General features: G+C 45.2%; 1 protein-coding gene across 1 annotated transcript in view; it reads left to right on the forward strand.

The window, feature by feature from the left end:
* GRIK3 (glutamate ionotropic receptor kainate type subunit 3) overlaps positions 1–24810 on the forward strand; it is an 861495-nt gene that overhangs the window by 790276 nt on the left and 46409 nt on the right. Inside the window, exons 12-13 of the mRNA XM_068269053.1 lie at positions 10689–10807; positions 15843–16060. Of these exons, the coding sequence (XP_068125154.1) occupies positions 10689–10807; positions 15843–16060 (337 nt within the window). The remainder of the gene's footprint in view (positions 1–10688; positions 10808–15842; positions 16061–24810) is intronic.

Raw genomic sequence — 24810 nt, forward strand, 5'->3', positions numbered from 1 at the left:
TCCGCTGCACCACTCTGCTGCCACAAAGTGATTGCGTCGTTGTAGGAAAAAGTGGCGTTAACCTTCTTGGAGCAGACTTATTTCCTACCTCCAAAAGACATACATACATCCACATAAAATCATTTAACAGTGACTGCATGCACAGTCTCTGTGGGGCAATTGGTTAGCGCGTTTCGGCTGTTAACTGAAAGGTTAGTGGTTCAAGCCTTGCCTTGCCTTTTTGGTTAACAGCCAAACACGCTAACTGATTGCACCACAGAGACTGTGCACACAGTTGTTGCTAAACGATTTTATGTGGATGCATGTGTGTCTTGTGGAGGGAGGAAAAAAGTCTGCTCCAAGAAGTTTAACACCACTTTAAACAAAACCTGTATATATCAAACTTCTACATATATTTCTATGATCCTTTCGTGATGACAAAGGCTAGAAAGAAGTAGGCAAAAGAGTGCCCATTTTTCCGTATGGCTAATCGGTCTCACTCACTTTTTCCTACAACGAAGTGTCTGCTGTATGGCAGAAGAGTGGTGCAGCGGAAGCATGCTGAGCCCATAACCCAGAGGTTGATGGATCGAAACCATCCTCTGCTAGGTGTACTTTGGTTTTTACACCTTGCTTTACCACATGGGCCAATTGGTGGCCGTAGCCCCATTAGAGAAAGTGTCATTAGGGTCCTTGCTGTAACATAGATAGTAGTGTAACTATTTCAACTAATGTACCCTTCTTAAACTCGACGGTTATATACAAACGTAAGCAGAGTGGTGCAGTGGAAGTGTGTGGGCCCATAACCCAGAGGTCGATGGATCAAAACCATCCTCTGCTAGGCATGATTTCATTTTTGCAACTCGCTTTATTGCATGGGCATAACGGTTTCCATAGCCCTGTAAGAGAAAGTGTAATAAGGGCCCTGTCGCAACATAGATATTACGGTAGCTAAGACTACTCCTGTGCCTTTCTTGTAGTTGAAGAGATTAGTGAACTGTCACACCCACCACACAAAAAAAAAAAAAAAAAAAAAAAAAAAAAACAGCAAACAGCAAACAGAGAAGCTTCCCCATATCGGAGCATTACATTTAGTAAAGTCTTAATCTAATGTGTTTTAGGTTAGCAGGAATGGATGCATGGCCACCTAGCTTTTCATCCTTCCCACCCTTGCCCTGGAATCTTCCAGACTTCAAATTGCTGTCCTTTGCTGTGAGTGTTACACCTGCATCACCCATGGGGGCACATGATCTTTCTGAAGTCTTGAATTGAAGCCTGTAAGCAGTATCACCATGTGTCCCACTGCTTTTATATAGCAAATCAGGCAAATAAGCAAGCTCATTTTTCTCTTGGCTATATCGCAATGGTACATGCTAGGCTGGCTTCAGCATGCAGTGTTGGTGGTATAGTGAGCTTGCATGTTAGCTTGCTTTTGAGACCCTACAAATCCCTGGAAGACAAGATCCATGGAGGAGGAGGAGGTGGAGAGAGAGAGAGAGAGAGAGAGAGAGAGAGAGAGCTGGCGGAATTCCGTAATTCCGGCGGAACGGAAATTACACTTTCCGATCATCCTTAGTTGCTGCATTGTGTTCATGCAGCTTGTCTACAAAGTTTTAAAACCAGCAGGAGAGAGAGGAGAGAGGTAGCTGCATTATCCAGTGATAGGAAGGTGCCCATTTCAGACATGGATTACTGTGTTTAACATATTTACTTTTTTCACCATAACTTTTTTTATATATATATATATATATGTCAAGTGTTGTTCTATTTTTATTGTTCATTAACCACTTGAGGACCTAGGGCTTTCTACCCCTTAAGGACCGGCCACTTTTTTTCCATTCAGACCACTGCAGCTTTCACGGTTTATTGCTCGCTCATACAACCTACCACCTAAATGAATTTTGGCTCCTTTTCTTGTCACTAATAAAGCTTTCTTTTGGTGCGATTTGATTGCTCCTGCGATTTTTACTTTTTATTATATTCAGCAAAAAAGACATGAATTTTGGCAAAAAAATGATTTTTTTAACTTTCTGTGCTGACAGTTTTCAAATAAAGTAAAATTTCTGTATACATGCAGCGCGAAAAATGTGGACAAACATGTTTTTGATAAAAAAAAACCCATTCAGCGTATATTTATTGGTTTGGGTAAAAGTTATAGCGTTCACAAACTATGGTGCCAAAAGTGAATTTTCCCATTTTCAAGCATCTATGACTTTTCTGACCCCCTGTCATGTTTCATGAGGGGCTAGAATTCCAGGATAGTATAAATACCCCCCAAATGACCCCATTTTGGAAAGAAGACATCCCAAAGTATTCACTGAGAGGCATAGTGAGTTCATAGAAGATATTATTTTTTGTCACAAGTAAGCGGAAAATGACACTTTGTGACAAAAAAAAAAAAAAAAAAAAAGTTTCCATTTCTTCTAACTTGCGACAAAAAAAAATGAAATCTGCCACGGACTCACCATGCCCCTCTCTGAATACCTTGAAGGGTCTACTTTCCAAAATGGGGTCATTTGTGGGGTGTGTTTACTGTCCTGACATTTTGGGGGGTGCTAAATTGTAAGCACCCCTGTAAAGCCTAAAGGTGCTCATTGGACTTTGGGCCCCTTAGCGCAGTTAGGCTGCAAAAAAGTGCCACACATGTGGTATTGCCGTACTCAGGAGAAGTAGTATAATGTGTTTTGGGGTGTATTTTTACACATACCCATGCTGGGTGGGAGAAATATCTCTGTAAATGACAATGTTTTGATTTTTTTTACACACAATTGTCCATTTACAGAGTTATTTCTCCCACCCAGCATGGGTATGTGTAAAAATACACCCCAAAACACATTATACTACTTCTCCCGAGTACGGCGGTACCACATGTGTGGCACTTTTTTGCACCCCAAGTACGCTAAGGGGCCCAAAGTCCAATGAGTACCTTTAGGATTTCACAGGTCATTTTGCGGAATTTGATTTCCAGACTACTCCTCACGGTTTAGGGCCCCTAAAATGCCAGGGCAGTATAGGAACCCCACAAATGACCCCATTTTAGAAAGAAGACACCCCAAGGTATTCCGTTAGGAGTATGGTGAGTTCATAGAAGATTTTATTTTTTGTCACAAGTTAGTGGAAAATGACACTTTGTGAAAAAAACATTAAAAATCTATTTTCCGCTAACTTTCGACAAAAAATAAAATCTTCTATGAACTCACCATACTCCTAACGGAATACCTTGGGGTGTCTTCTTTCTAAAATGGGGTCATTTGTGGGGTTCCTATACTGCCCTGGCATTTTAGGGGCCCTAAGCCGTGAGGAGGAGTCTGGAAATCAAATTCCGCAAAATGACCTGTGAAATCCTAAAGGTGCTCATTGGACTTTGGGCCCTTTAGCGCAGTTAGGGTGCAACAAAGTGCCACACATGTGGTATCGCCGTACTCGGGAGAAGTAGTACAATGTGTTTTGGGGTGTATTTTTACACATACCCATGCTGGGTGGGAGAAATACCTCTGTAAATGACAATCTTTTGATTTTTTTACACACAATTGTCCATTTACAGAGATATTTCTCCCACCCAGCATGGGTATGTGTAAAAATTCACCCCAAAACACATTGTACTACTTCTCCCGAGTACGGCGATACCACATGTGTGGCACTTTTTTGCACCCTAACTGCGCTAAAGGGCCCAAAGTCCAATGAGCACCTTTAGGATTTCACAGGTCATTTTGCGGAATTTGATTTCCAGACTACTCCTCACGGTTTAGGGCCCCTAAAATGCCAGGGCAGTATAGGAACCCCACAAATGACCCCATTTTAGAAAGAAGACACCCCAAGGTATTCCGTTAGGAGTATGGTGAGTTCATAGAAGATTTTATTTTTTGTCACAAGTTAGTGGAAAATGACACTTTGTGAAAAAAACATTAAAAATCTATTTTCCGCTAACTTTCGACAAAAAATAAAATCTTCTATGAACTCACCATACTCCTAACGGAATACCTTGGGGTGTCTTCTTTCTAAAATGGGGTCATTTGTGGGGTTCCTATACTGCCCTGGCATTTTAGGGGCCCTAAGCCGTGAGGAGGAGTCTGGAAATCAAATTCCGCAAAATGACCTGTGAAATCCTAAAGGTGCTCATTGGACTTTGGGCCCTTTAGCGCAGTTAGGGTGCAAAAAAGTGCCACACATGTGGTATCGCCGTACTCGGGAGAAGTAGTACAATGTGTTTTGGGGTGTATTTTTACACATACCCATGCTGGGTGGGAGAAATACCTCTGTAAATGACAATCTTTTGATTTTTTTACACACAATTGTCCATTTACAGAGATATTTCTCCCACCCAGCATGGGTATGTGTAAAAATTCACCCCAAAACACATTGTACTACTTCTCCCGAGTACGGCGATACCACATGTGTGGCACTTTTTTGCACCCTAACTGCGCTAAAGGGCCCAAAGTCCAATGAGCACCTTTAGGATTTCACAGGTCATTTTGCGGAATTTGATTTCCAGACTACTCCTCACGGTTTAGGGCCCCTAAAATGCCAGGGCAGTATAGGAACCCCACAAATGACCCCATTTTAGAAAGAAGACACCCCAAGGTATTCCGTTAGGAGTATGGTGAGTTCATAGAAGATTTTATTTTTTGTCACAAGTTAGTGGAAAATGACACTTTGTGAAAAAAACATTAAAAATCTATTTTCCGCTAACTTTCGACAAAAAATAAAATCTTCTATGAACTCACCATACTCCTAACGGAATACCTTGGGGTGTCTTCTTTCTAAAATGGGGTCATTTGTGGGGTTCCTATACTGCCCTGGCATTTTAGGGGCCCTAAGCCGTGAGGAGGAGTCTGGAAATCAAATTCCGCAAAATGACCTGTGAAATCCTAAAGGTGCTCATTGGACTTTGGGCCCTTTAGCGCAGTTAGGGTGCAAAAAAGTGCCACACATGTGGTATCGCCGTACTCGGGAGAAGTAGTACAATGTGTTTTGGGGTGTATTTTTACACATACCCATGCTGGGTGGGAGAAATAACTCTGTAAATGGACAATTGTGCGTAAAAAAATCAAAAGATTGTCATTTACAGAGGTATTTCTCCCACCCAGCATGGGTATGTGTAAAAATACACCCCAAAACACATTGTACTACTTCTCCCGAGTACGGCAATACCACGTGTGGCACTTTTTTGCACCCTAACTGCTCTAAGGGGCCCAGAGTCCAATGAGTACCTTTAGGCTTTACAGGGGTGCTCACAATTTAGCACCCCGCCCACTTGCCAGGACAGTTAACAAACCCCACAAATGACCCCATTTTGGAAAGAATACACAACAAGGTATTCCATGAGGGTAATGGTGAGGTCATTGAAAATTTTATTTTTTGTCACAAGTTAACGGAAAATGACACTTTGTTAAAAAAAAATAAAAAAAAAAATTCTGCTAACTTGTGACAAAAATTAAAATCTTTTATGAACTCACTGTGCACCTCACATAATACTTTAGGGTGTCCTCTTTCCAAAATGGGGTCATTTGTGGAGTCTGTCCTGGCATTTTAGGGTCTCTGCAATCATTACATGTATGGCCAGTATTAGGAGTTTCTGCTATACTCCTTATATTGGGTATACAAGTAATGCACTCTGGGCTGAAAGGAAAAATGAACGGCAAACATACCTTGCTCCCCATCAATGGCAGATCTTCCTCCACATCAATGGCAGTGATAACCTCAGGAGAGAGACACCCCGTGCCACCCTGCACTCAGGGTGAGCCACCAACTTATGTGACTGGGCCTCAGAACTTTAGTATACAGCATTATGCCTGTAGGATACAGCAATATGCCTGCCAATAGAGATGACTCTGTGTGGCATTAAAGCATCATCATCGGCCCAAATCACATATAAACCGGGGGTGTCCACACTCAAGGGAAATTCAAACATGCCGTCTTATATCGCCAATCCAGGACAGATCAGCAATATCAAGCATGGAAACCGATCCTTCTTCCCACTTTTATGCTTACCCGTTTGGTCTTCAAGCTTACCTCTCCTCTCCCTGCGACAATGTGCAAAAGACCACTGAGTGTGTGCCTACTCCTGTGTCTGGAGTTCCCTAGGTTCTAATAGTGTACCTGCTCGTGGTACCTCTCAAAACACGGCCCTACGCATAGGCCAGGCTGGTCAGGACAGCGGGGACAATAAAAACTGGTGTCATTCCTTCTTCCAGTCCTGCTGCAGACACGACAACGTTTTCTTCGGATGCGTTGACCTGGGGCACACGGAATCTGATAGGCGTAATGCCTACCATGCAGTCGGCTAGTTGCATCTGGGGGGGGGGGCCTGGCACCTCCTGGATACAGGATGTCCAGAATGATCTGTTCCTGAAATTGGAGGAAAGATCCAGTTCTCCCAGCCTTACTGTAGAGAACAAAGCTGTTGTAAACTGCCAATTGAATCAGATAAAAAGACACTTTCTTATACCAGCGTCTTGTTTTCCGGGTAACTAAATAGGGCGCTAACCTCTGGTCATTGAAGTCCACCCCTCCCATGTTGACATTATATTCGTGGACGACAAGGGGCTTTTCAATGACCTTAGTTGCCCGTTGAATTTGGACAGTCGTGTCTGTGTGAATGGTGGACAGAAAGTAAACGTCCCTCTTGTCCTTCCATTTCACCGCGAGCAGGTCTTCAGTACGCAAGGCGGCCCTCTGCCCCCGTTGAAGTCTGGTGGTAACGAGCCGTTGGGGGAAGCCCTGGCGACTAGGCCGCGCAGTGCCACAGCATCGGATTCCTTCTAACTTTAAGTGCTGAAAGAGGGCCACACTTGTGTAATAATTGTCCACAAAAAGATGGTACCCCTTCCGGAACAAGGGTGACACCAAGTCCCACACAACCTTTCCACTGCTCCCCAGGTAGTCAGGGCATCCGACCGGCTCCAATTTTGAGTCTTTTCCCTCATAGACCCTAAAACGACATGTATAGCCTGTGGCCCTTTCACAGAGCTTATACAGTTTCACCCCATACCGGGCGCGCTTGCTTGGGATGTACTGTTTGATGCCAAGGCGCCCGGTAAAGCGTAAGAGGGACTCGTCTACGCAGATGTTCTGTTCAGGGATATAAGCATCTGCAAATGTTGAGGACAGGTGGTCTATGAGGGGCCGAATTTTGTGGAGCCGGTCATAAGCAGGGTCTCCCCTTTCAAGACAGGTTTCGTCGTCGTTGAAGTGCAGGAAGCGCAGGATGGACTCAAATCGTGTCCTGGACATGGCAGCAGGGTACAAGGGAACATGATGTACTGGGTTCGTAGACCAATACGACCGCAATACATTTTGTTTCATTAGTCCCAAGTGAAGGATAAGGGCCAAAAAGATTTTAATGTCGGAAACTTGGACTGGTTTCCACCCGAAAGGCTGGGCATACATGCTCTCCGGGTGCTCGGTGATGAATTGTGTGGCTTTACGATTGGTCTCAACCACAATTAAGTCCAGGAGAACCTGGGTGATGAACAGCTGCAAAAAGTCTAGGGCCGTTCCTAGATGAGCTGTCGCCACCTGGACTCCAGACTGGGCGGTGAAAGGGGGCACTACGGGTGCGGCGGAATCAGGGGATTGCCAATCTGGTTGTGCCAGCACCTCTGGGAGTCTATGGGTACTACGGGCCCGTCTTCTTCTTGGTGGCTGCGACGGGGGTACTACTGCACTTGCCACCGTACCAGTTTCCACTTCCATGCTGACGCTCACCACTTCGTCAGGGTCTACGGAAGCACTGGCACTAAGTCCAGGAGATGCTGCGCTGCTGGTGCCTGCCTCACCAAGAAAACTATCAACAGCGCTAGCACCACCCTGCTGCCCTTGAGGCGGATCCTGCGCCACCTGCGGTCTAACGACTTGGGGTCTGGTACGCCTGGCTGTAGCCGGGACCATAGCCTCGTCATCAGTATCGGTCAGGGAACCACTGCTTTCTACAGGTTCAAAATTGGACCCGGAAGATTCGACGGATGATTCTTCCCAAAAGAACTCATCCGACTGGTCCATATACCTGTATACCTCGTCATCGGAAAGCCCCCTTCTTGCCATTTTGGATTGCTAAATTTATGGGGTTTTCCTCCGAGACTACCCAGAAAAAAAGAGCACCTACCTAGCAAAAAGGGAGTATTTGAGAGGTATTGGGGTTGGTGGGAAGTGGGGTCTCAGAGGCAATCAAACAATCACGGGACAATCAAATCCAATTACAGCACAATCGACTCCAATCACAGCACAAGCAGATCTGATGCACTCGGAAGGTGATGGGGGGAGGGTGGGATTGGGTGTGGCGGGAAGTGGGGTCTCAGGCAATCAAACAATCACGGGGCAATCGAAGCCGATCACGGGACAATCAAATACAATTACAGCACAATCGACTCCAATCACAGCCCAATCAAATCTGATGCACTCGGAAGGTGATGGGGGGAGGGTGGGATTGGGTGTGGCGGGAAGTGGGGTCTCAGGCAATCAAACAATCACGGGGCAATCGAAGCCGATCACGGGACAATCAAATACAATTACAGCACAATCGACTCCAATCACAGCCCAATCAAATCTGATGCACTCGGAAGGTGATGGGGGGAGGGTGGGATTGGGTGTGGCGGGAAGTGGGGTCTCAGGCAATCAAACAATCACGGGGCAATCGAAGCCGATCATGGGACAATCAAATACAATTACAGCACAATCGACTCCAATCACAGCACAAGCAAATCTGATGCACTCGGAAGGTGGTGGTTGGAGGTGGTGGGGGGAGGGTGGGGTTGGGTGTGGTGGGGGGGGGGGAGGGTGGGGTTGGGTGTGGTGGGAAGTGGGGTCTCAGGCAATCAAACAATCACGGGACAATCGAAGCAGATCACGGGACAATCAAATACAATCGCAGCCCAATCAAATACAAGCGCAGCACAATCGAATACAAGCGCAGCACAGTCAAAAACAATGCACTTGGACGGTGATTAGGGGGGCGATTTGAGGGAGTGGGGGGTTGATCAGGAGCCTGCACGGGGCAAACTGAGTCCTGATCTGATGAGAGGCAGACACAGGGGGTTACTGATCGCAGATCAGTTAGTGATTGCTGGGGAGGACAGATGTAAACAAAGAGCAGGGGATGTAATCAGAAGGGGGGTATGAGGGCAATCGAGGGCCTGGGCAGGTGATCGGTTACCCCCGCGGGGCAGTTAGGGTCTGCTCTGATGGGTGGGGGTGCCAAGGGGTGATGGACAGGTGATAGACAGGTGATCAGAGGGGGATCAGAGGGGGATCAGAGGGTAAGGTAGCTGTATACAGATGTATACAGTATACAGGGGGGTAGTCTGGGATGGAGTCTGGGGGTGATCTAAAGGTAGGGGGGGGGGATCAGGGGTGACTAGGAGGCAGTTAGGGACCTAACGCAGGGGATAGCGTTTAAAGTTAGTGATAGGTGGGGGGGTTGGGGTTTTTAAAGGGGTGCAAGGGTGCTGGCAGGGGTCTGCTGGGGTGATCAGGGGGGGTATGAGGCCTGGGGTGGGAGATCAGGGGGGCTGTAGGCAAAAAAAAACGTGTGTGCTGTAATACTCACAAAGTGCTTCCTCCTCGCTAGTGGTCTCTGCAACAATGAGACCACGAGGCGAGGAGGAAGCACGTATAAGGCACTTTGTTTACTTAACAAAGTGCCTTATACATTCTGATTGGCCATTGTTACGGATTCCTCCGCTCGCCGGCTCTGCTAAGTGGCCGGCGAGCAGAGGCAAAATGCCAGGCTTCCGACTCCCGGCGGAGGATCGCGTCACGGATGACGCGATCGCTCCGCCCACGCCCATACAAGGACCGCCGCATTTTGTCTATACGGCGGTCCTTGCGGCGTCAGCTTCCCGGCCGCCATTTGTCTATACGGCGGTCGGGAAGTAGTTAAATGTATTTTGTGATCAACTGATTATACATTTGTTATTAATTTTTGTCCCCACTTTCAATTCTCAATAAGTTCTATCTAAGCTAGATTGAAGTCTCGAACGAGCTAGCATTACAGAAGATTATATACTGTATTTTAGGCACAGTAGAACCTTAGACATACGACCCTTTTGTGCATTGTAATTATGTCAGATGCTACTTTTATTGCCTTTTTGAAAACAGGCAGTAGCATCACTGTAAGTGCTACACTGTAATGCTACATTCAAAATGGGGTGTTGCAGTGTGACTTAATGGGCGCATTGTCATTTTTAAAGTAGAACTGCAATGTTAACTCTTTGAAATGTTAACAGTGCATCCAGTGTAGTGCAAGGTAATGGAGCGTGGTATCCTAATGTACTGCATACAGTGTGTTACCACATTACGCACACGTAAACAGTGCCATAGAAACATACTTTTCATTCTTTGTATGCTTCACTGTATTCTATGCATCAGTTGTCTAACATGCGGTGTGACCTTTCCATTCCATTGCGTTCCTTGTTTTTGCAGGGAACATAATGCAACTCCCACTGTGAACAAAAGCCCATCAATTGAGTAGGTGTGGAGAGATGGGGCAAAATCTGCTTACCCAGACATCTTTTATAAAAGTGTATAAGTTAGTCATCCTTGTCCATTGGGCTGACAGACAACTGCATCAATATATGAATTATTATGTGTAAACAGAGCAGTTGATTTTGAAAGACATTGAAATGTGCAACCTCCATCAGTGTCTTTTAATATGATTGTTTTTTGTTTCATGATTTTAGTTTAGATTATTTTGTTTTCCTTTTTTTTCACAGGTTTAGCCCTTATGAATGGTATGACGCTCATCCTTGCAACCCTGGAACTGACATTGTGGAGAATAACTTCACCTTATTAAACAGCTTTTGGTTTGCGGTCGGAGCATTAATGCAGCAAGGTACCAAAACCACTTTGATCATTTAATTTTTTTACGTTCTCTAGCTACTACCAAATTGAGATTTTTGTTCTATTTTGACAGCTGTAAGATAAAATATATAGCAGCTCTTGTCAAAAAAAAGAGCAAAGCAGTGTAAGAAATAATGTTGTCACCTTCTTGTCACAAAGCACTGGAGAGGAAGTTTGTCATGGTTTGCTGTCACCAACAACATTTTCTTTGCTAAATTGGAGCTTTGTCTCCAACAATTTCATAACTGCTTGTCAAGTGTTTTGCCTCGCTCTTACTATTGTAACAAAAGTCTTGCTGAACAGCCAGAAAATCACAAAGTACTCAAAAATAATTATGTTACCTATTATTCGTTTTGTAGTTAATCGTTTTAATATGATAATGGCTTACACTGCACATGGGGAATTTCTTCTGAATGGAACTTACACTGCTGTGAGATTGTCTGCAGCAGGTCTTAATGTTTTTTTTTAAATAGACCGTATAGGATCGCCCCTCCAATCTAGGGGAGGGGAGCTCCGGATGAGAGGATCCACAAAGCCTCTCCCTCTTCCCCTAAGCTCTTGTCCATAGCATGAACAAGAAGCTCATATCCACCACCGGTGCCCAGTAGAAGGTTAGGGTGTAGGTCTGAGGGGTTGTGGTGTACACTTAAAAGATACATGTACACATTGAAAAAAAAAACATTGTCATTCATTGCAATGCTGATGGCTTCCCTATCTTTTCTTTTTTTTATACTCTAAAAATGTGCATTACAAAATGCAGTAAAATTGCAATTAATCTTGGCCTTTAGGTAGTCTTAATCATTTATTTTAAATTAGGGGGAAAGTTTCTGTTTCTTTATCCCTATACGTATATAATAGCCCCTCCAGGTATTGACATTAAACCTCTTTACCATGTATTGACAACACAGTCGATCAGTCAAACAAAACTGATAGCAATTCTCATAAATTGTGCAAATAGGGAGAGCCACAAGCCATTCTCCTCAGGACAAGAGGTATAATTCATAGGTGCACTGATCTCAGTAAGTATTAACAATACTTTTATTGATCACATAGAAGTAGCAGATAATTATGGTGTGCTAGCCATTAGCTTAGGCAGAAAGTTTTTAAATAGCGTGATACCATTTATTGGTTAACAATAACAGATTTAAAAAGTTAACTTTTGAAATAGTAATACATTGATGTCTATGTTAGCCAGTAAATGGTATCGCCCTAATGCATAGCTTTATGTGAGGGCATACAAATGATTCAACATTCTCCTTTAAGGGTAAAAACATTGATGTGAACGCTGAGTTTGCCTATAGAACAAGCAGGTCTGTAGAAAATGTCATAAACATTGGCCTGGAGTACAGGGAGTACAGTTGTATCTGTGCATGCAACAAGCTGCACAACAGAATGCTCTCAGCCGCAGGAGCATATATGAAGAGGCATGCCGCCGGGTTATTGCATGCCCAGCGGACTTTACTGGTGCTGACAGCGGATCAACTGAAGGGACAGAAAGGAAAGCAAGGGACTTTCAAGACTACAGGGGTATGGAAAAAGCCCCAACTTCTTCAAATCATCTTGGTATTCCTTTAAAAAATGGTGCTTTCTCCACAGAGCACCAGCAGCAGGTCTGTAGTGAAGGCACCATTTTGTTTAAGCTGCACCTCAGGCACATTTGTAAAGAGGGCATGATGTGGAGAGATGCCTGACAGGTGTGGATCAGGTAATTTGAGTGCCAGAGGTGCTTCTGTAGCTTGGGTACCGGCGTACCGCTATAGGCATCCATGTTAATAGCTACGAACAGTGTATATATATATATATATATATATATATATATATGAGAAAATTTGGGTGCCAGAGGTGCTCAATAAAATATCGGTGCTGCCTCCCTCCCCCACCCCCCTCCCGCTATGCAGACTGCAGTTTGTATGGGTGCCCACTATTAAATTTTCACTTATAGCTGCTAATCCCAGCTATTAACATGGGATTACCTAAACTACCGAGTCGGCTGTTTAATGGAGATTGCGGGGCCAGTAAGGCATTGGTTCAGAGGGAAAAGGGGTCGGTTAGGGTTAGACAATTTGTGGCGAAGGATCAGTGAGAGTACATAGTCATGTCACTTACTGTCCTGAGAGGAACGCACAATCTACTCCTACCATAGTCATTGTCTACCAAATTATTGGTATTATTTAAGTTTAAACAGAACTGACACTTTACAGAGTATATAGTCATGTCAGCCTCCTGAGAGGCGCTCACAATGTAATCCTACTATAGTTAAATGTCCTACTGTGTTTTTATAATGTATTAATATAGCACTGACATCTTTTGCAGCACTTTAAATAGTACATAGCCATGCCACTGACTGCCCTCAGGATCTCAAAATCTAGTTCTACCATAGTCTTAGTCTAATGTTCTACAGTATTATTATTATTTTCATTATTATTATGTATATTGTATTGGCCATATGTTTGAATTAGGGCATTCCTTCTTAATAAAAGAGAGGGTGCTTCATTCAGAATTTTTCTGGACAGGGCCACTATCTTTTTAATTAACACCACTACTTATTTCATGTATATTTGGTCCTGGCCATGACCACACCCACTTAGCCGAGTAGATTCAGCATAGCATCTGCATAGCACCCTCACTAAAAAAATTCCTGGAGCAGACCCTGCATAGTCATGTCACTGACTGTCACTGGCTGTCATCAGAGGAGCTCACAATCTAATCCTGTCATAGTCTAATGTCCCGCCATGGTACCAGTGGCGTAGCTAAGGAGCTGTGGGCCCCGATGTAAATTTTACATTGGGGCCCCCCAAGCACTCTATACATAACAATTGATACGGCGCACCAAAACCTGCCAATGGCAACTACAGTGTCAGAGGTGCAAGAAGGGAATGGGGAACAGCTTGTTAATGATTACCACTATTCAAAGTATCTATAGAAGTGATTATTATGAGCACAGGACTAATAGAGAGCTAATACTGAAGTTGAGGTAGGACCCCCGGGGCCCCTCTGGCTCAAGGGCCCCGATGCGGTCGCTACCTCTGCACCCCCTATTGCTACTCCCCTGCATGGTATTTTTATGTAGAACTTACATCTTCAGCAGTACATAGGTATGTGATGTTTAAAACATGGTGCATGTGGGCCCCAGGCGGAAATTTCTCTGGTGGGCCCTTAATGTCCTAGGGATGAAGCCCTTGTTGATCACATGCAGTGGTATAAGCAGTTGTAAGACTTGTAACTCTGCTGACACTCAGGAGAACTCATAAGATTGTATAGATAGCTGCACAGCTGCAACAAAACATTCCCAATTTCCAAATTTCAGTTCTGGGCTTAGCTGGCCTTTAAGAGACTTTTTTTCCCCTTTGAATACAAGTTGGTAGTTTGAAAGGATATCCTGTAATTTCAGTGTTAATCAAGTGTGTCTGCCATTATCTTTTGTTCAAATAGCACTTTTAAATAAAAATTCTCACATTTGAAACTGGGTAACAGTTCATCCATTTAATATATCCCACTTTTCTTATTATAATTATGGTTTAATAACCTTTCCCTATACATAGCTTTTAAAGCCCTGGTTTATCCTCACAGGTAACACTTTTAAGTAAAAATTCACACAACATGTGTAACTATGAAAAGTGAAATTAACTTTGAAATAGTCCATCCTTTTAATGTATTATACTGTTCTTATTATAATTATGCTTTAATACCTCCCTTTATTCCTTCACGTAGCTTTGAAAGCCCTAGTTCAACCTTCCAGATTTTTTACTGTTATCAAAGCTCGCTACTTGCACAATTTTCATGTTTGAAAATCCAGAGATCCCTCCAGGAAGCATGGAGTTAGTAGATGCTTACCTAAGGAGAGAAAAGGCTCTGTGTCCTATAGAGCCTTCCTGCTCCTCTCACATATCCCTTGTTCTCCTGCTGGCTCCCCTAGTAGCAGTATTCAACCAAATTGGTCAAATACTGTTTTCCGCGCTGAGGAGGCTTTGGATGTCTTCGGGGAGTCTGAGTGCTCCCGAAGACGGTGGCACAATTTTGCGTCTGCGCAAGCACGCTCTCTCACGTGCTGACAAAGCCACAGCACAGAGCCACCAGAGTCCAGTGGTCTCGAAGACTTCCAAAGCCTCCCTCGGTAAAGGATTTGAATGGGAGCAGTCAGCACTTAACGGAGGGGACCAGGAGAGAAGCGGGAAGACTCTATAGGACCCAGAGCCTTCCCTCTCCTTAGGCAGAGAGAGGGGTGAGAGAGGTCAGGTGATAAGTGCTTACAGAGAGACTGGCTGCTGTCCTTTTACCACCCCTTAATGGCTGCTCTCTGACTACTTCATGTGCAGGTGACAATGAGATAAGTAGGGAGTGTGGACAACTTTCCCTCCAGTGAAATTGCAATTTCACTTTAACTGGGTATGAAACTATAGTCTCAGCCAGACAGGGATTTTAACGATATTTATTGCAAAAACTACAGACTTGCAGTGCAAAAATGGTGTGTATTGCTTGCTACCTTATTTAAATGTACTATACTGTGTATTGAAAAAAATTGACTTATTTAATACCTGTGAGATCTGTCAGACATGTGCTGCCTAGGAGCATAGAAGAATAGTAATTTATAGTGCATTTTAAACTGGGAGAAATGTACTTCTTATAAGTATATGTGCATATGTATTTAACATTTTACAATTATGCACAATAATTGTTCTTCAGGCTGGTATTACACCTGGCCATAGAACTGAAGTGTTATGCTCCACCCATCACATCGCAGCGCAACAACAAAAACATCATGCATATGACCCAGTGCAGGGCCATATGCATAGTGCCAAAGAAGAAAACTCAGGAGGAGAAGAAAACTTGCATAAGGGCCCAGGTTTCTTACAACCTGTACATTTTGCTCTAAAACACTGTGCTTGATTAATTAGACACTCTAAAAAAATATACAACTCCTGCATGATTAAACAGGTAATCTTATCACCCCCCCCCCCCCCAAAATGTAATTGGTAGATGATATAAATAAATGCAATAAATGCTTTTGCTTCTACTCTTTATTTTAGGATCTGAACTGATGCCCAAGGCTTTGTCAACCAGAATTATTGGTGGTATTTGGTGGTTTTTCACTCTTATCATCATATCATCGTATACTGCCAACCTTGCAGCCTTTCTCACAGTGGAGAGGATGGAGACCGCTATCGATTCTGCAGATGACTTGGCAAGGCAAACAAAAATAGAGTATGGTGCAGTTCTTGATGGAGCCACTATGAATTTTTTCAAGGTAAATACTGAACACTTAAGTTGCATATTTCATGTCCTTTCTGACTGTCACAATCAAAATGATGATTTAATGAAGGTTCCCATCTTTCATAAGTCAATGTGATTTCAGAGCAATTACTGTTGTACAAGATTGTCATTACTAACAAATATGTCTATAAAGAATTGGTGGTATGCTAACTTGTCATTTTTTGATCATAACTTTTTTTAAGAAGGGGTCACTCAGATACCCACCCCCTCCCCAGGTGAAATTAGTTTAGGGGTACTGACTTACCCCTTACCCATTTCAACAAAGAGTTAAAACACAATGAAAATGTAACTGTGAAAAAAGTATTTCAATATTTTAGTTAACCATAAATACCTTTGGTTACTCCCATAATCCTACCCTCGGAAGCAATCTCACACCATATCCTTTTGATACGTAATGAATGACAAAGGATGCTGCATGTGGCGATCCTTGCCCCACTGACCAATGAGCAGCACTGCACACAGAACTGCAAGCTTTGGACTTGCTATACTAAGTAAAGCAAGCCCCAGCAGAGCATCTTTTAAAGTCGCTTCAGGTTTCCCCATTGGTTCTTTAACATATCAGTTTGTTAAAGAACCAATGGAGAGTCCTATAGTGACTTTTAAAACATGCTGCCACAATGCAGGGGTGGCCAAGGGTGTCACAGGGCTGAGTGCTGTGGGTGTGCAGTACAGCTGGGATGCTGGCGGGGCTTGGGGGGGGGGGGGGCATGGCTTGTTGGTGTGGTGAAGATTGCATTTAAGGCGGCTTGTTATTTACTCTAATGTACATTGCAGAATTCCACTGCAGAATGTAATTTTACCTACTTTAAAAAAAAAACATTTTTTTTTCTTTGAAGTATTCAAAATCCATTTTCTCAAAAACGACAAGGTCTTTTTGAATAAAAAAATCACTTATTCCCACTATTCTAATTTGGTGAAGATTGCATTTATGGGGACTTTGCAAATAACTGTGGAAGTTGGCCGTATTGACTGTAATATAATTTTGAAAAATTTTGGTATTCTGAGTTGGAAAGGTACTATCCCTAATGGGGAAAGAGGATGTTAGATTAAAAGTTCTGGGTAAAAGGTCCGGGTTAGGCAACAGAAAGTGGGACATTAGGGTCAAGCATTAAGAATAGGTTTACAGGAATGACATTTTTGAGTAAATTGCCTGGAAGGAGAAGGGAATAATTTACAGAAAGCCAACAAACAGGACATGAGTATTAGAAAAACAAACAAATAGAGCATACTTACTGCTATTTGTAATATGCCAATATAAAAATTATTTGCAAGATCCATGAAGCAAATTATACCTATCTCTGGGCAGAGATAGGTATGATAAGAGTATGGCCTTCCACTTGCTTTCCACATACAGTTAGCAGAGTATGTATGTAACATCTGCGGCTGCGGGCACGCCGGGTGTCTCCGCAGCCGCCTCGGTTCCCTGTTCGGAGGCTTTTTCCATTCCGTTGGCGTCTAGCACGCCGAGGACGGAATTGTCATTGACACATAGGGTTGCTGTTTTGCGCGGCCGCGCACGTAGACAGGACCTTTATGCTTGGAGGAGGCGCGTCAGCTGACCCGCTGGTCGGCTGATGTCAGAGGGGACTCACGCCGCTCTGGATTGGCTGATTGTGGTGGGCGCGGCTATGAGGTCTCCTCTGCTTCTTAAGCCTTCTCTGTTCACCCGCAACCTGTCTGCGGTTGCGAATACATACGTGTTAGCGCTCAGACCTTAGACTTGTATCCGGTGTGCTTTGATCTGGGAGGAAACCAGGGATTTCACACAAGACTAGGATTATTGTATTACTGTATATTTGATATTCTGTGTATGACTCAGGCTAATCTCTGACTCCGCTCTTGCTTACTGATTCTGTACCTCTGCCCATCTGATCCAGTCGCTGAACTTCTGCCTGAATACTTACTACTCTCTTGCCTACTGATTCTGTACTGTATCTGCCTCTCAGTTGCCGAACTAACCCTGTCTGACCTCTCTACTCACCAGTGGGCCCTTGCCACTGGTGAGGTGTTCTTCTTATAATAGTACCCACCAGATCCTCTGGTGAGGTTCTGCCAAACTAGTCAGTTACTGTGTTATAATAGTACCCACCAGCTCCATTGGTGAGGTTCTGCCAAACTAATCAGTTACTGTGCTATAATAGTACCCACCAGCTCCTCTGGTGAGGTTCTGCCAAACTAGTCAGTTACTGTGTTCTTATAGGGCCTACCAGCTCCTCTGGTGAGGCCTAGTTATACTATTATATTACTGTTGCACCAAGCACTATATCTGACCTCTCTACTCACCAGTGGGCCCTTGCTACTGGTGAGGTGTTCTTCTTATAATAGTACCCACCAGATCCTCTGGTGAGGTTCTGCCAAACTAGTCAGGTACTGTGTTATAATAGTACCCACCAGCTCCTCTGGTAAGGTTCTGCCAAACTAATCAGTTACTGTGTTATAATAGTACCCACCAGCTCCTCTGGTGAGGTTCTGCCAAACTAATCAGTTACTGTGTTATAATAGTACCCACCAGCTCCTCTGGTGAGGTTCTGCCAAACTAATCAGTTACTGTGCTATAATAGTACCCACCAGCTCCTCTGGTGAGGTTCTGCTAAACTAGTCAGTTACTGATTTCTTATAGGGACCACCAGCTCCTCTGGTGAGGCCTAGTTATACTATTATATTACTGTTTCACCAAGCACTATACACTATTACATTATCCTGTTAGCTATACTTGCATTATTGGTGATTCTACAGATCACCACATAATCAGGTATAGCGTCTGAATTATTGGTGATTCTGCAGATCACACATAATCAGACATCTGTGTTGCTACACCGATTGTTACAGAACTGCAGACCAAAAAAGTTATGGAGACACTGTGCAATCGGGTTGAACTTTTGACCACAACCGTTAACGATCTCATCAAGATGGTTAACTTACAACAGACTCAGATTGACCAACTAGCTGAGACAGTTAATCGTCTTAAAAATCCCAATGCACAAGTGTCCTCCTCTCCAGTTATTGAGCCCAGGATGCCCCCTCCTGAAAAATGTTCAGGGCATCGCTCTGACTTCAGGAATTTTAAGCACCGATTCCTTTCTTATTTTGAATTGCGGCCAGTGTCTTCAGGCACAGAGAGCCAGAGAGTCACACTGATAAAGACCTTATTATCAGGTGATTCACAGTCCTGGGCCTACAGTCTCCCTGATGGGCATGAGGCTTTGACCTCTGCTCAGGATTTTTTTAAAGCAATGGCAGTTATATATGATGATCCGGATTTAGCTATGACATCAGAGAGGAGGCTTAAGACTCTCAGGCAGGGTCATAATTCAGTTGAAAATTATGCTGCTGAGCAGTGGTGCTCACCGCCAGGTCGTGATCACGCTTACGCGTGGATTCACGACCATTTTGACGCATTCCGCCTCGGACACGAAAATCCGTGAATAGATTTTCAACCACGAAAATCTACTTCGGCTTCGCGTGAATGCGAACAGAAATCCGCATTCACGCTCGTGAAACCCGGCGCTGAAGTCGTGGTTTGCGGAAATGCGTTAAACTATGCGGAAGTGACACATTGCAGGCCAATCAGAGTGCCCCAGCCAGGCCCTAGCAACCAATCACAGGAGGGGAGCTATGCCCTCCCCTCCTGAATATAAAGCGGCGGCCATGATGGAAAAGCTCTGTCCTTGCTAGACTGTGGTGCTGAGAGGATTATCTCCAGGCCATTGTTGTTTGAGCAAGTGCATTTATTGTGTTAAAAACAAAGCGTTTTTTTTGCTAACACTGCTCTTATACTGTACACAGTTAGCTAGTCAGTGAGTGATTGCTGTAGTTAGTTGTAGTCAGTGTAGTGTAGTGGGAGTGTGGGAGTCTAGTGATTATTTAACTGTGTGTAGTGCAGGCAGGTTCAGTGCTGCAGTGTAGTCAGTGTAGTGGGAGTGGGGATTATCTGTGTGTAGTGCAGGCAGGCAGGTTAGTGCAACTGCAGTGTTCACTTGTATATTCCAGTGACAGTTATACACTTGTACTATTTGCAGGCAGCCAGTCACACCGCCGGCGCCGCCACTCTCTGCCAGCGCTGTTCATTCATTCTGTCAGTGACCTTGTGCCGTGCCCAGTGCCCACTGCTCGCTCGCTGGCATATGAGCATCTCATTACACAGTGTGACATCCTTGTGTGCCCACTGCATCCTTCAGTGACCTAGTTGTATATCCAGTGCCCACTGCTGTGCCAACTGCATCCTTCAGTGACCTTGTACTGTGCCCACTGCATCCTTCAGTGACCTTGTACTGTGCCCACTGCATCCTTCAGTGACCTAGTTGTATATCCAGTGCCCACTGCTGTGCCCACTGCATCCTTCAGTGACCTTGTACTGTGCCCACTGCATCCTTCAGTGACCTAGTTGTATATCTAGTGCCCACTGCTGTGCCCACTGCATCCTTCAGTGACCTTGTACTGTGCCCACTGCATCCTTTAGTGACCTAGTTGTATATCCAGTGCCCACTGCATCCTTCAGTGACCTTGTACTGTGCCCACTGCATCCTTCAGTGACCTAGTTGTATATCCAGTGCCCACTGCTGTGCCCACTGCATCCTTCAGTGACCTTGTACTGTGCCCACTGCATCCAGTGATTCATTACTAGCAACATGTCTGGCAGGGTTTCGCGGGGTGAGAGGAAAGGGAGTTCAATTGCCTCAGCCACTTCTGGGACTGCTCCACGTCCAGGGAGAGGACGCCCAGCTGTACGTGGTCGTGATGCAGCAGAAAGGGGGGCAGCAAAGCCTGGGCCGAGTCAGCGGACGCCATTGTCCAAATATTTTAAAGTTTCTGGTCCCCGTGTGGTGGTTGAGCAAATGGTCAGTCGCTACCACAGTACCACCAATGCACTCTGTTTGCGTTATCACTGCCCGGGTCACCGGGTGCATTTAATTTTTTGGCCAGCACTATGACGCTGTGCTGCTACTACTACCACCAGTATGTTGGCATGGTCCTTCTGTGCTGCTGCTGCTGAACTGACCGCCCGCATTGTCCTCCTCCTCCTGACTCAGTCGCTTCCCGCTGCTGCACTCTGCGTTCACACTGCCCGGGTCACCGGGTGCATTTAATTTTTTGGCCAGCACTATGACGCTGTGCTGCTACTACTAGCACCAGTATGTTGCCATGGTCCTTCTGTGCTGCTGCTGCTGCTGCTGCTGAACTGAACGCCCGCTTTGTCCTCCTCCTCCTCCTGACTCAGTCGCTACCACGGTACCACCAATGCACTCTGTCTGCGTTATCACGGCCCGGGTCACCCGGGTGCATTTAATTTTTTGGCCAGCACTATGACACTGTGCTACTACTACTACTACCACCAGTATGTTGCCATGGTCCTTCTGTGCTGCTGCTGCTGATCTGACCGCCCGCATTGTACTCCTCCTCCTGACTCAGTCGCTTCCACCAATGTACTCTGTCTGCGTTCACACTGCCCGGGTCACCGGGTGCATTTAATTTTTTGGCCAGCACTATGACGCTGTGCTGCTACTACTAGCACCAGTATGTTGCCATGGTCCTTCTGTGCTGCTGAATTGACCGCCGGCATTGTCCTCCTCCTCCTGACTCACTCGCTTCCACCAATGTACTCTGTCTGCGTTCACAGTGCCCGGGTCACCGGGTGCATTTAATTTTTTGGCCAGCACTATGACGCTGTGCTGCTACTACTACTACCAGTATGTTGCCGTGGTCCTTCTGTGCTGCTGAACTGACCGCCCGCATAGTCCTTCTCCTGACTCAGTCGCTACCACCACTGCACTCTGCGTTCACACTGCCCGTGTCCACTGACAACTCTGCTGCGATGTCATTGCTAATTGCTGCAAAAAAAACCAAAAAAAAATTTACAAAAACCTCTCTGGGGCCTTTTTGGCGTCAGCCACTCATCCTCCTCCAGCGGTACCTTCGCTGCCAAGTGCCATTGGAACTTGCCTTCACCTCTTTGACTGCTTAACGTGTATATCCCTTTTTAAAACCTCTTATTACCAATTAATAGCTCCATTTAAAGTGTTGATTTCACTTTAAAATCCATTTTCTCTAGAACAAATTTTTTTGGGGGAATTTTTTATGTTGCCCCTTATCACCTCGATAATCCATGCAACCATGGGGGATTGTAGCATGTATGGGGGCTTTGTTATTAACGTTAAAAGAAAATCCGCCCCCGGGCGGGAATCCACGCGTGATTACGCCATTCATGGCAGAAAATCTGCGTGGTTGCGTGGACGCGAACGAAAATCCACATGCGGCGGGGCCGAATGCGGATTTTTTTTTGCAACCACGCAGATTTCCGAATTCGTGGATGAGGCACATCCGAGCATCCCTGCTGCTGAGTTTAGAAGGTGGGCGGTTTAGGCTAGATGGGGGCAGTATGCCTTGTTAGATTGCTTTTTGTCAGGATTATCTGATGCAGTGGCTGATCTTATGTTGGGTCACCCCGAGCCTAAGTCAATTGATGAGGCCATTTCCCTGGCCATTAAAATTGATCGCCGAGTGCGATACCAGAGGCAGACTCAAGGCAGGACCTCAGGGAGACTTGCTTCTGGTATGTTCGCTCCTCCTGTTCCTCCCTCGTCTCCACCTGATGAGCCGATGCAAATTGGACAGTCCAAGCTCACTGAGGTTGAGAAGAACAGGAGGTGTACCGAGAAACTCTGTCTCTATTGTGCAGAGAAGGGGCACATCGTAGCAAATTGTCCCAAGAAGGCAGAAAACCCCATCGCCTAGGTGTAGCTGGAGGTACTACCCTAGGCAATCCAATCTTACCTCTAAAGAATAAGCGTGTACTTCTCCCGTGTCCTATTACCTGGGAGGGTCAAGTCCATTCCACCCAGGCCTTTGTAAACTCGGGTTCTGCAGTTAATGTCATGGCATATGATTTTGCCATTAAGTTTGGTTTTCCTCTCCTTCCTGTGGGACGTCAGATTATAGTGACTGCAATAGATGATTCACCATTGCAAGGGAAATTACCACTCACTCAGACTCTGTTATTATTGTGTCAGCTGGGGGTGTTGCATAAAGAACAGATACAGTTTTTGGTTCTAGAGATGTCTACCTCCACAGTGATTCTCTGTATGCCGTGGCTTAGAAAACACTCCCCTCAGATTGACTGGAGTTCCAGACAATTGTTAGCCTGGTCCTCCTACTGTTATCATCATTGTTTGGAGAAAGTCACAGTAGGGGCTACCGAGATCCAAGTGGAGGGGTTACCGTCTCACTCCTCTGGTTCCACTGATATTGAAGCCTGGAAGGACTGGGCAACCATGCTGAGTCCATTTCAGCAGGAAGCCCCTGAAGGTAAACCAGATGGAGTTCTATTTGTACCTCTCCAGTTCAGATTTAACCTCCTTGCCGGTTTTCCCGACCTGAGCTCGGGGTAGAAAAAAGCAGCTGCTATCGGTGATCCCGAGCTCAGGTCGGGGTAGGCATTGCAGAGCTTTACCTGCAGTTGTGGAGTCCCGCGCGCGATCTCGCTGCGCAGCGGGACTCCAGCCTCTCTCCCCGGCAGTGTGGGGTCTTTCCCTGGCCGCCGGGATCCCCCATGTCCCCGCTATTCTTCCGGGGACCCGGCAGCCAGTTGGAGCAGCGCAGCCGTGGTGGTGGCAGCAGAGCGGTGGTGGCAGCGTGACGTCATCGGGGGCGGGGCTAACATTGAAAACGGACTTCTCTATATTAGAGAAATATAGAGAAGTTTGTTTATATGTATATTAGCGCCATCTTGTGGGCAAAGAGAAAACTGCAGCCCAGGAGCCCAGGAAGGTAATTTTTTTTTAATTTTGCTGCAGATCTCCCTGCCAGAATGATTTTTTTCAGGTTTTAGGGTCTGAAAGAGTGAAAAAAAATTGCACCGCTTTTAGACCCTAAAATCTGGAAAGAATCAGACCGCCAAGGAGGTTAAGATTCTATATGTTTTACTCCCATAAGAATGCAGGTCATCCTGGTGTTGCCCATACACAGGAGTTATTAGACAGATGTGTTTGGTGGCCCTCCATTGTGTCTGACTGTAAGGACTTTGTGGGGAGCTGTTCTGTTTGTGCCAGGAGCAATCCCTCCAGACAAGCTCCCGTTGGTACCTTACAGTCACTACCTGTGCCAGAACAGCCATGGACACACTTGTCCGTGGACTTTATAGGGGAAGTGCCCAGGTCTCAGGGAATAACCGTCATATGGGTGGTAGTCGATAGGTTTAGTAAAATGGCCCATTTCATTCCCTTGGACGGACTCCCCTCTGCTCAAGAACTGGCAGACCTCTTCATTCACCACATTTTTCATTTGCATGGTATCCCTGAGAATGTGGTGTCAGATAGGGGAGTCCAGTTCATCTCCAAATTCTGGAGGGCCTTTTGTAATCATCTGGGCATGAACCTATCATTCTCCTCTGGCTACCACCCACAGACGAATGGCCAAAGAGAAAGGGTTAACCAGTCCCTAGAACAGTTTCTGAGGTGTTATGTGGCGGACGCCCAGACTGAGTGGGCCATATTCTTGCCGTTTGCAGAGTTTGCCCATAATAATTTGAAGAGTTCCTCCTCGGGGTTCTCTCTCCGTTTCATGTTGTGACGGGGAGATCTCCTAAGTTATCTTCTTTGCCTGTGGTGACATCTCCTTTCCCAGCACTGGAGGAATGGTAGGGAATCTTGAAAGAGATCTGGGCTTTGGTTCAGAAAATCTCAAGAAGGCTTTTGTGACCCAGAAAAAACAGGCAGACAGGAGACGTTC

This window comes from Hyperolius riggenbachi, chromosome 2 (assembly GCF_040937935.1).
Source record: "Hyperolius riggenbachi isolate aHypRig1 chromosome 2, aHypRig1.pri, whole genome shotgun sequence".
NCBI classification, from domain to species: Eukaryota; Metazoa; Chordata; class Amphibia; order Anura; family Hyperoliidae; genus Hyperolius; species Hyperolius riggenbachi.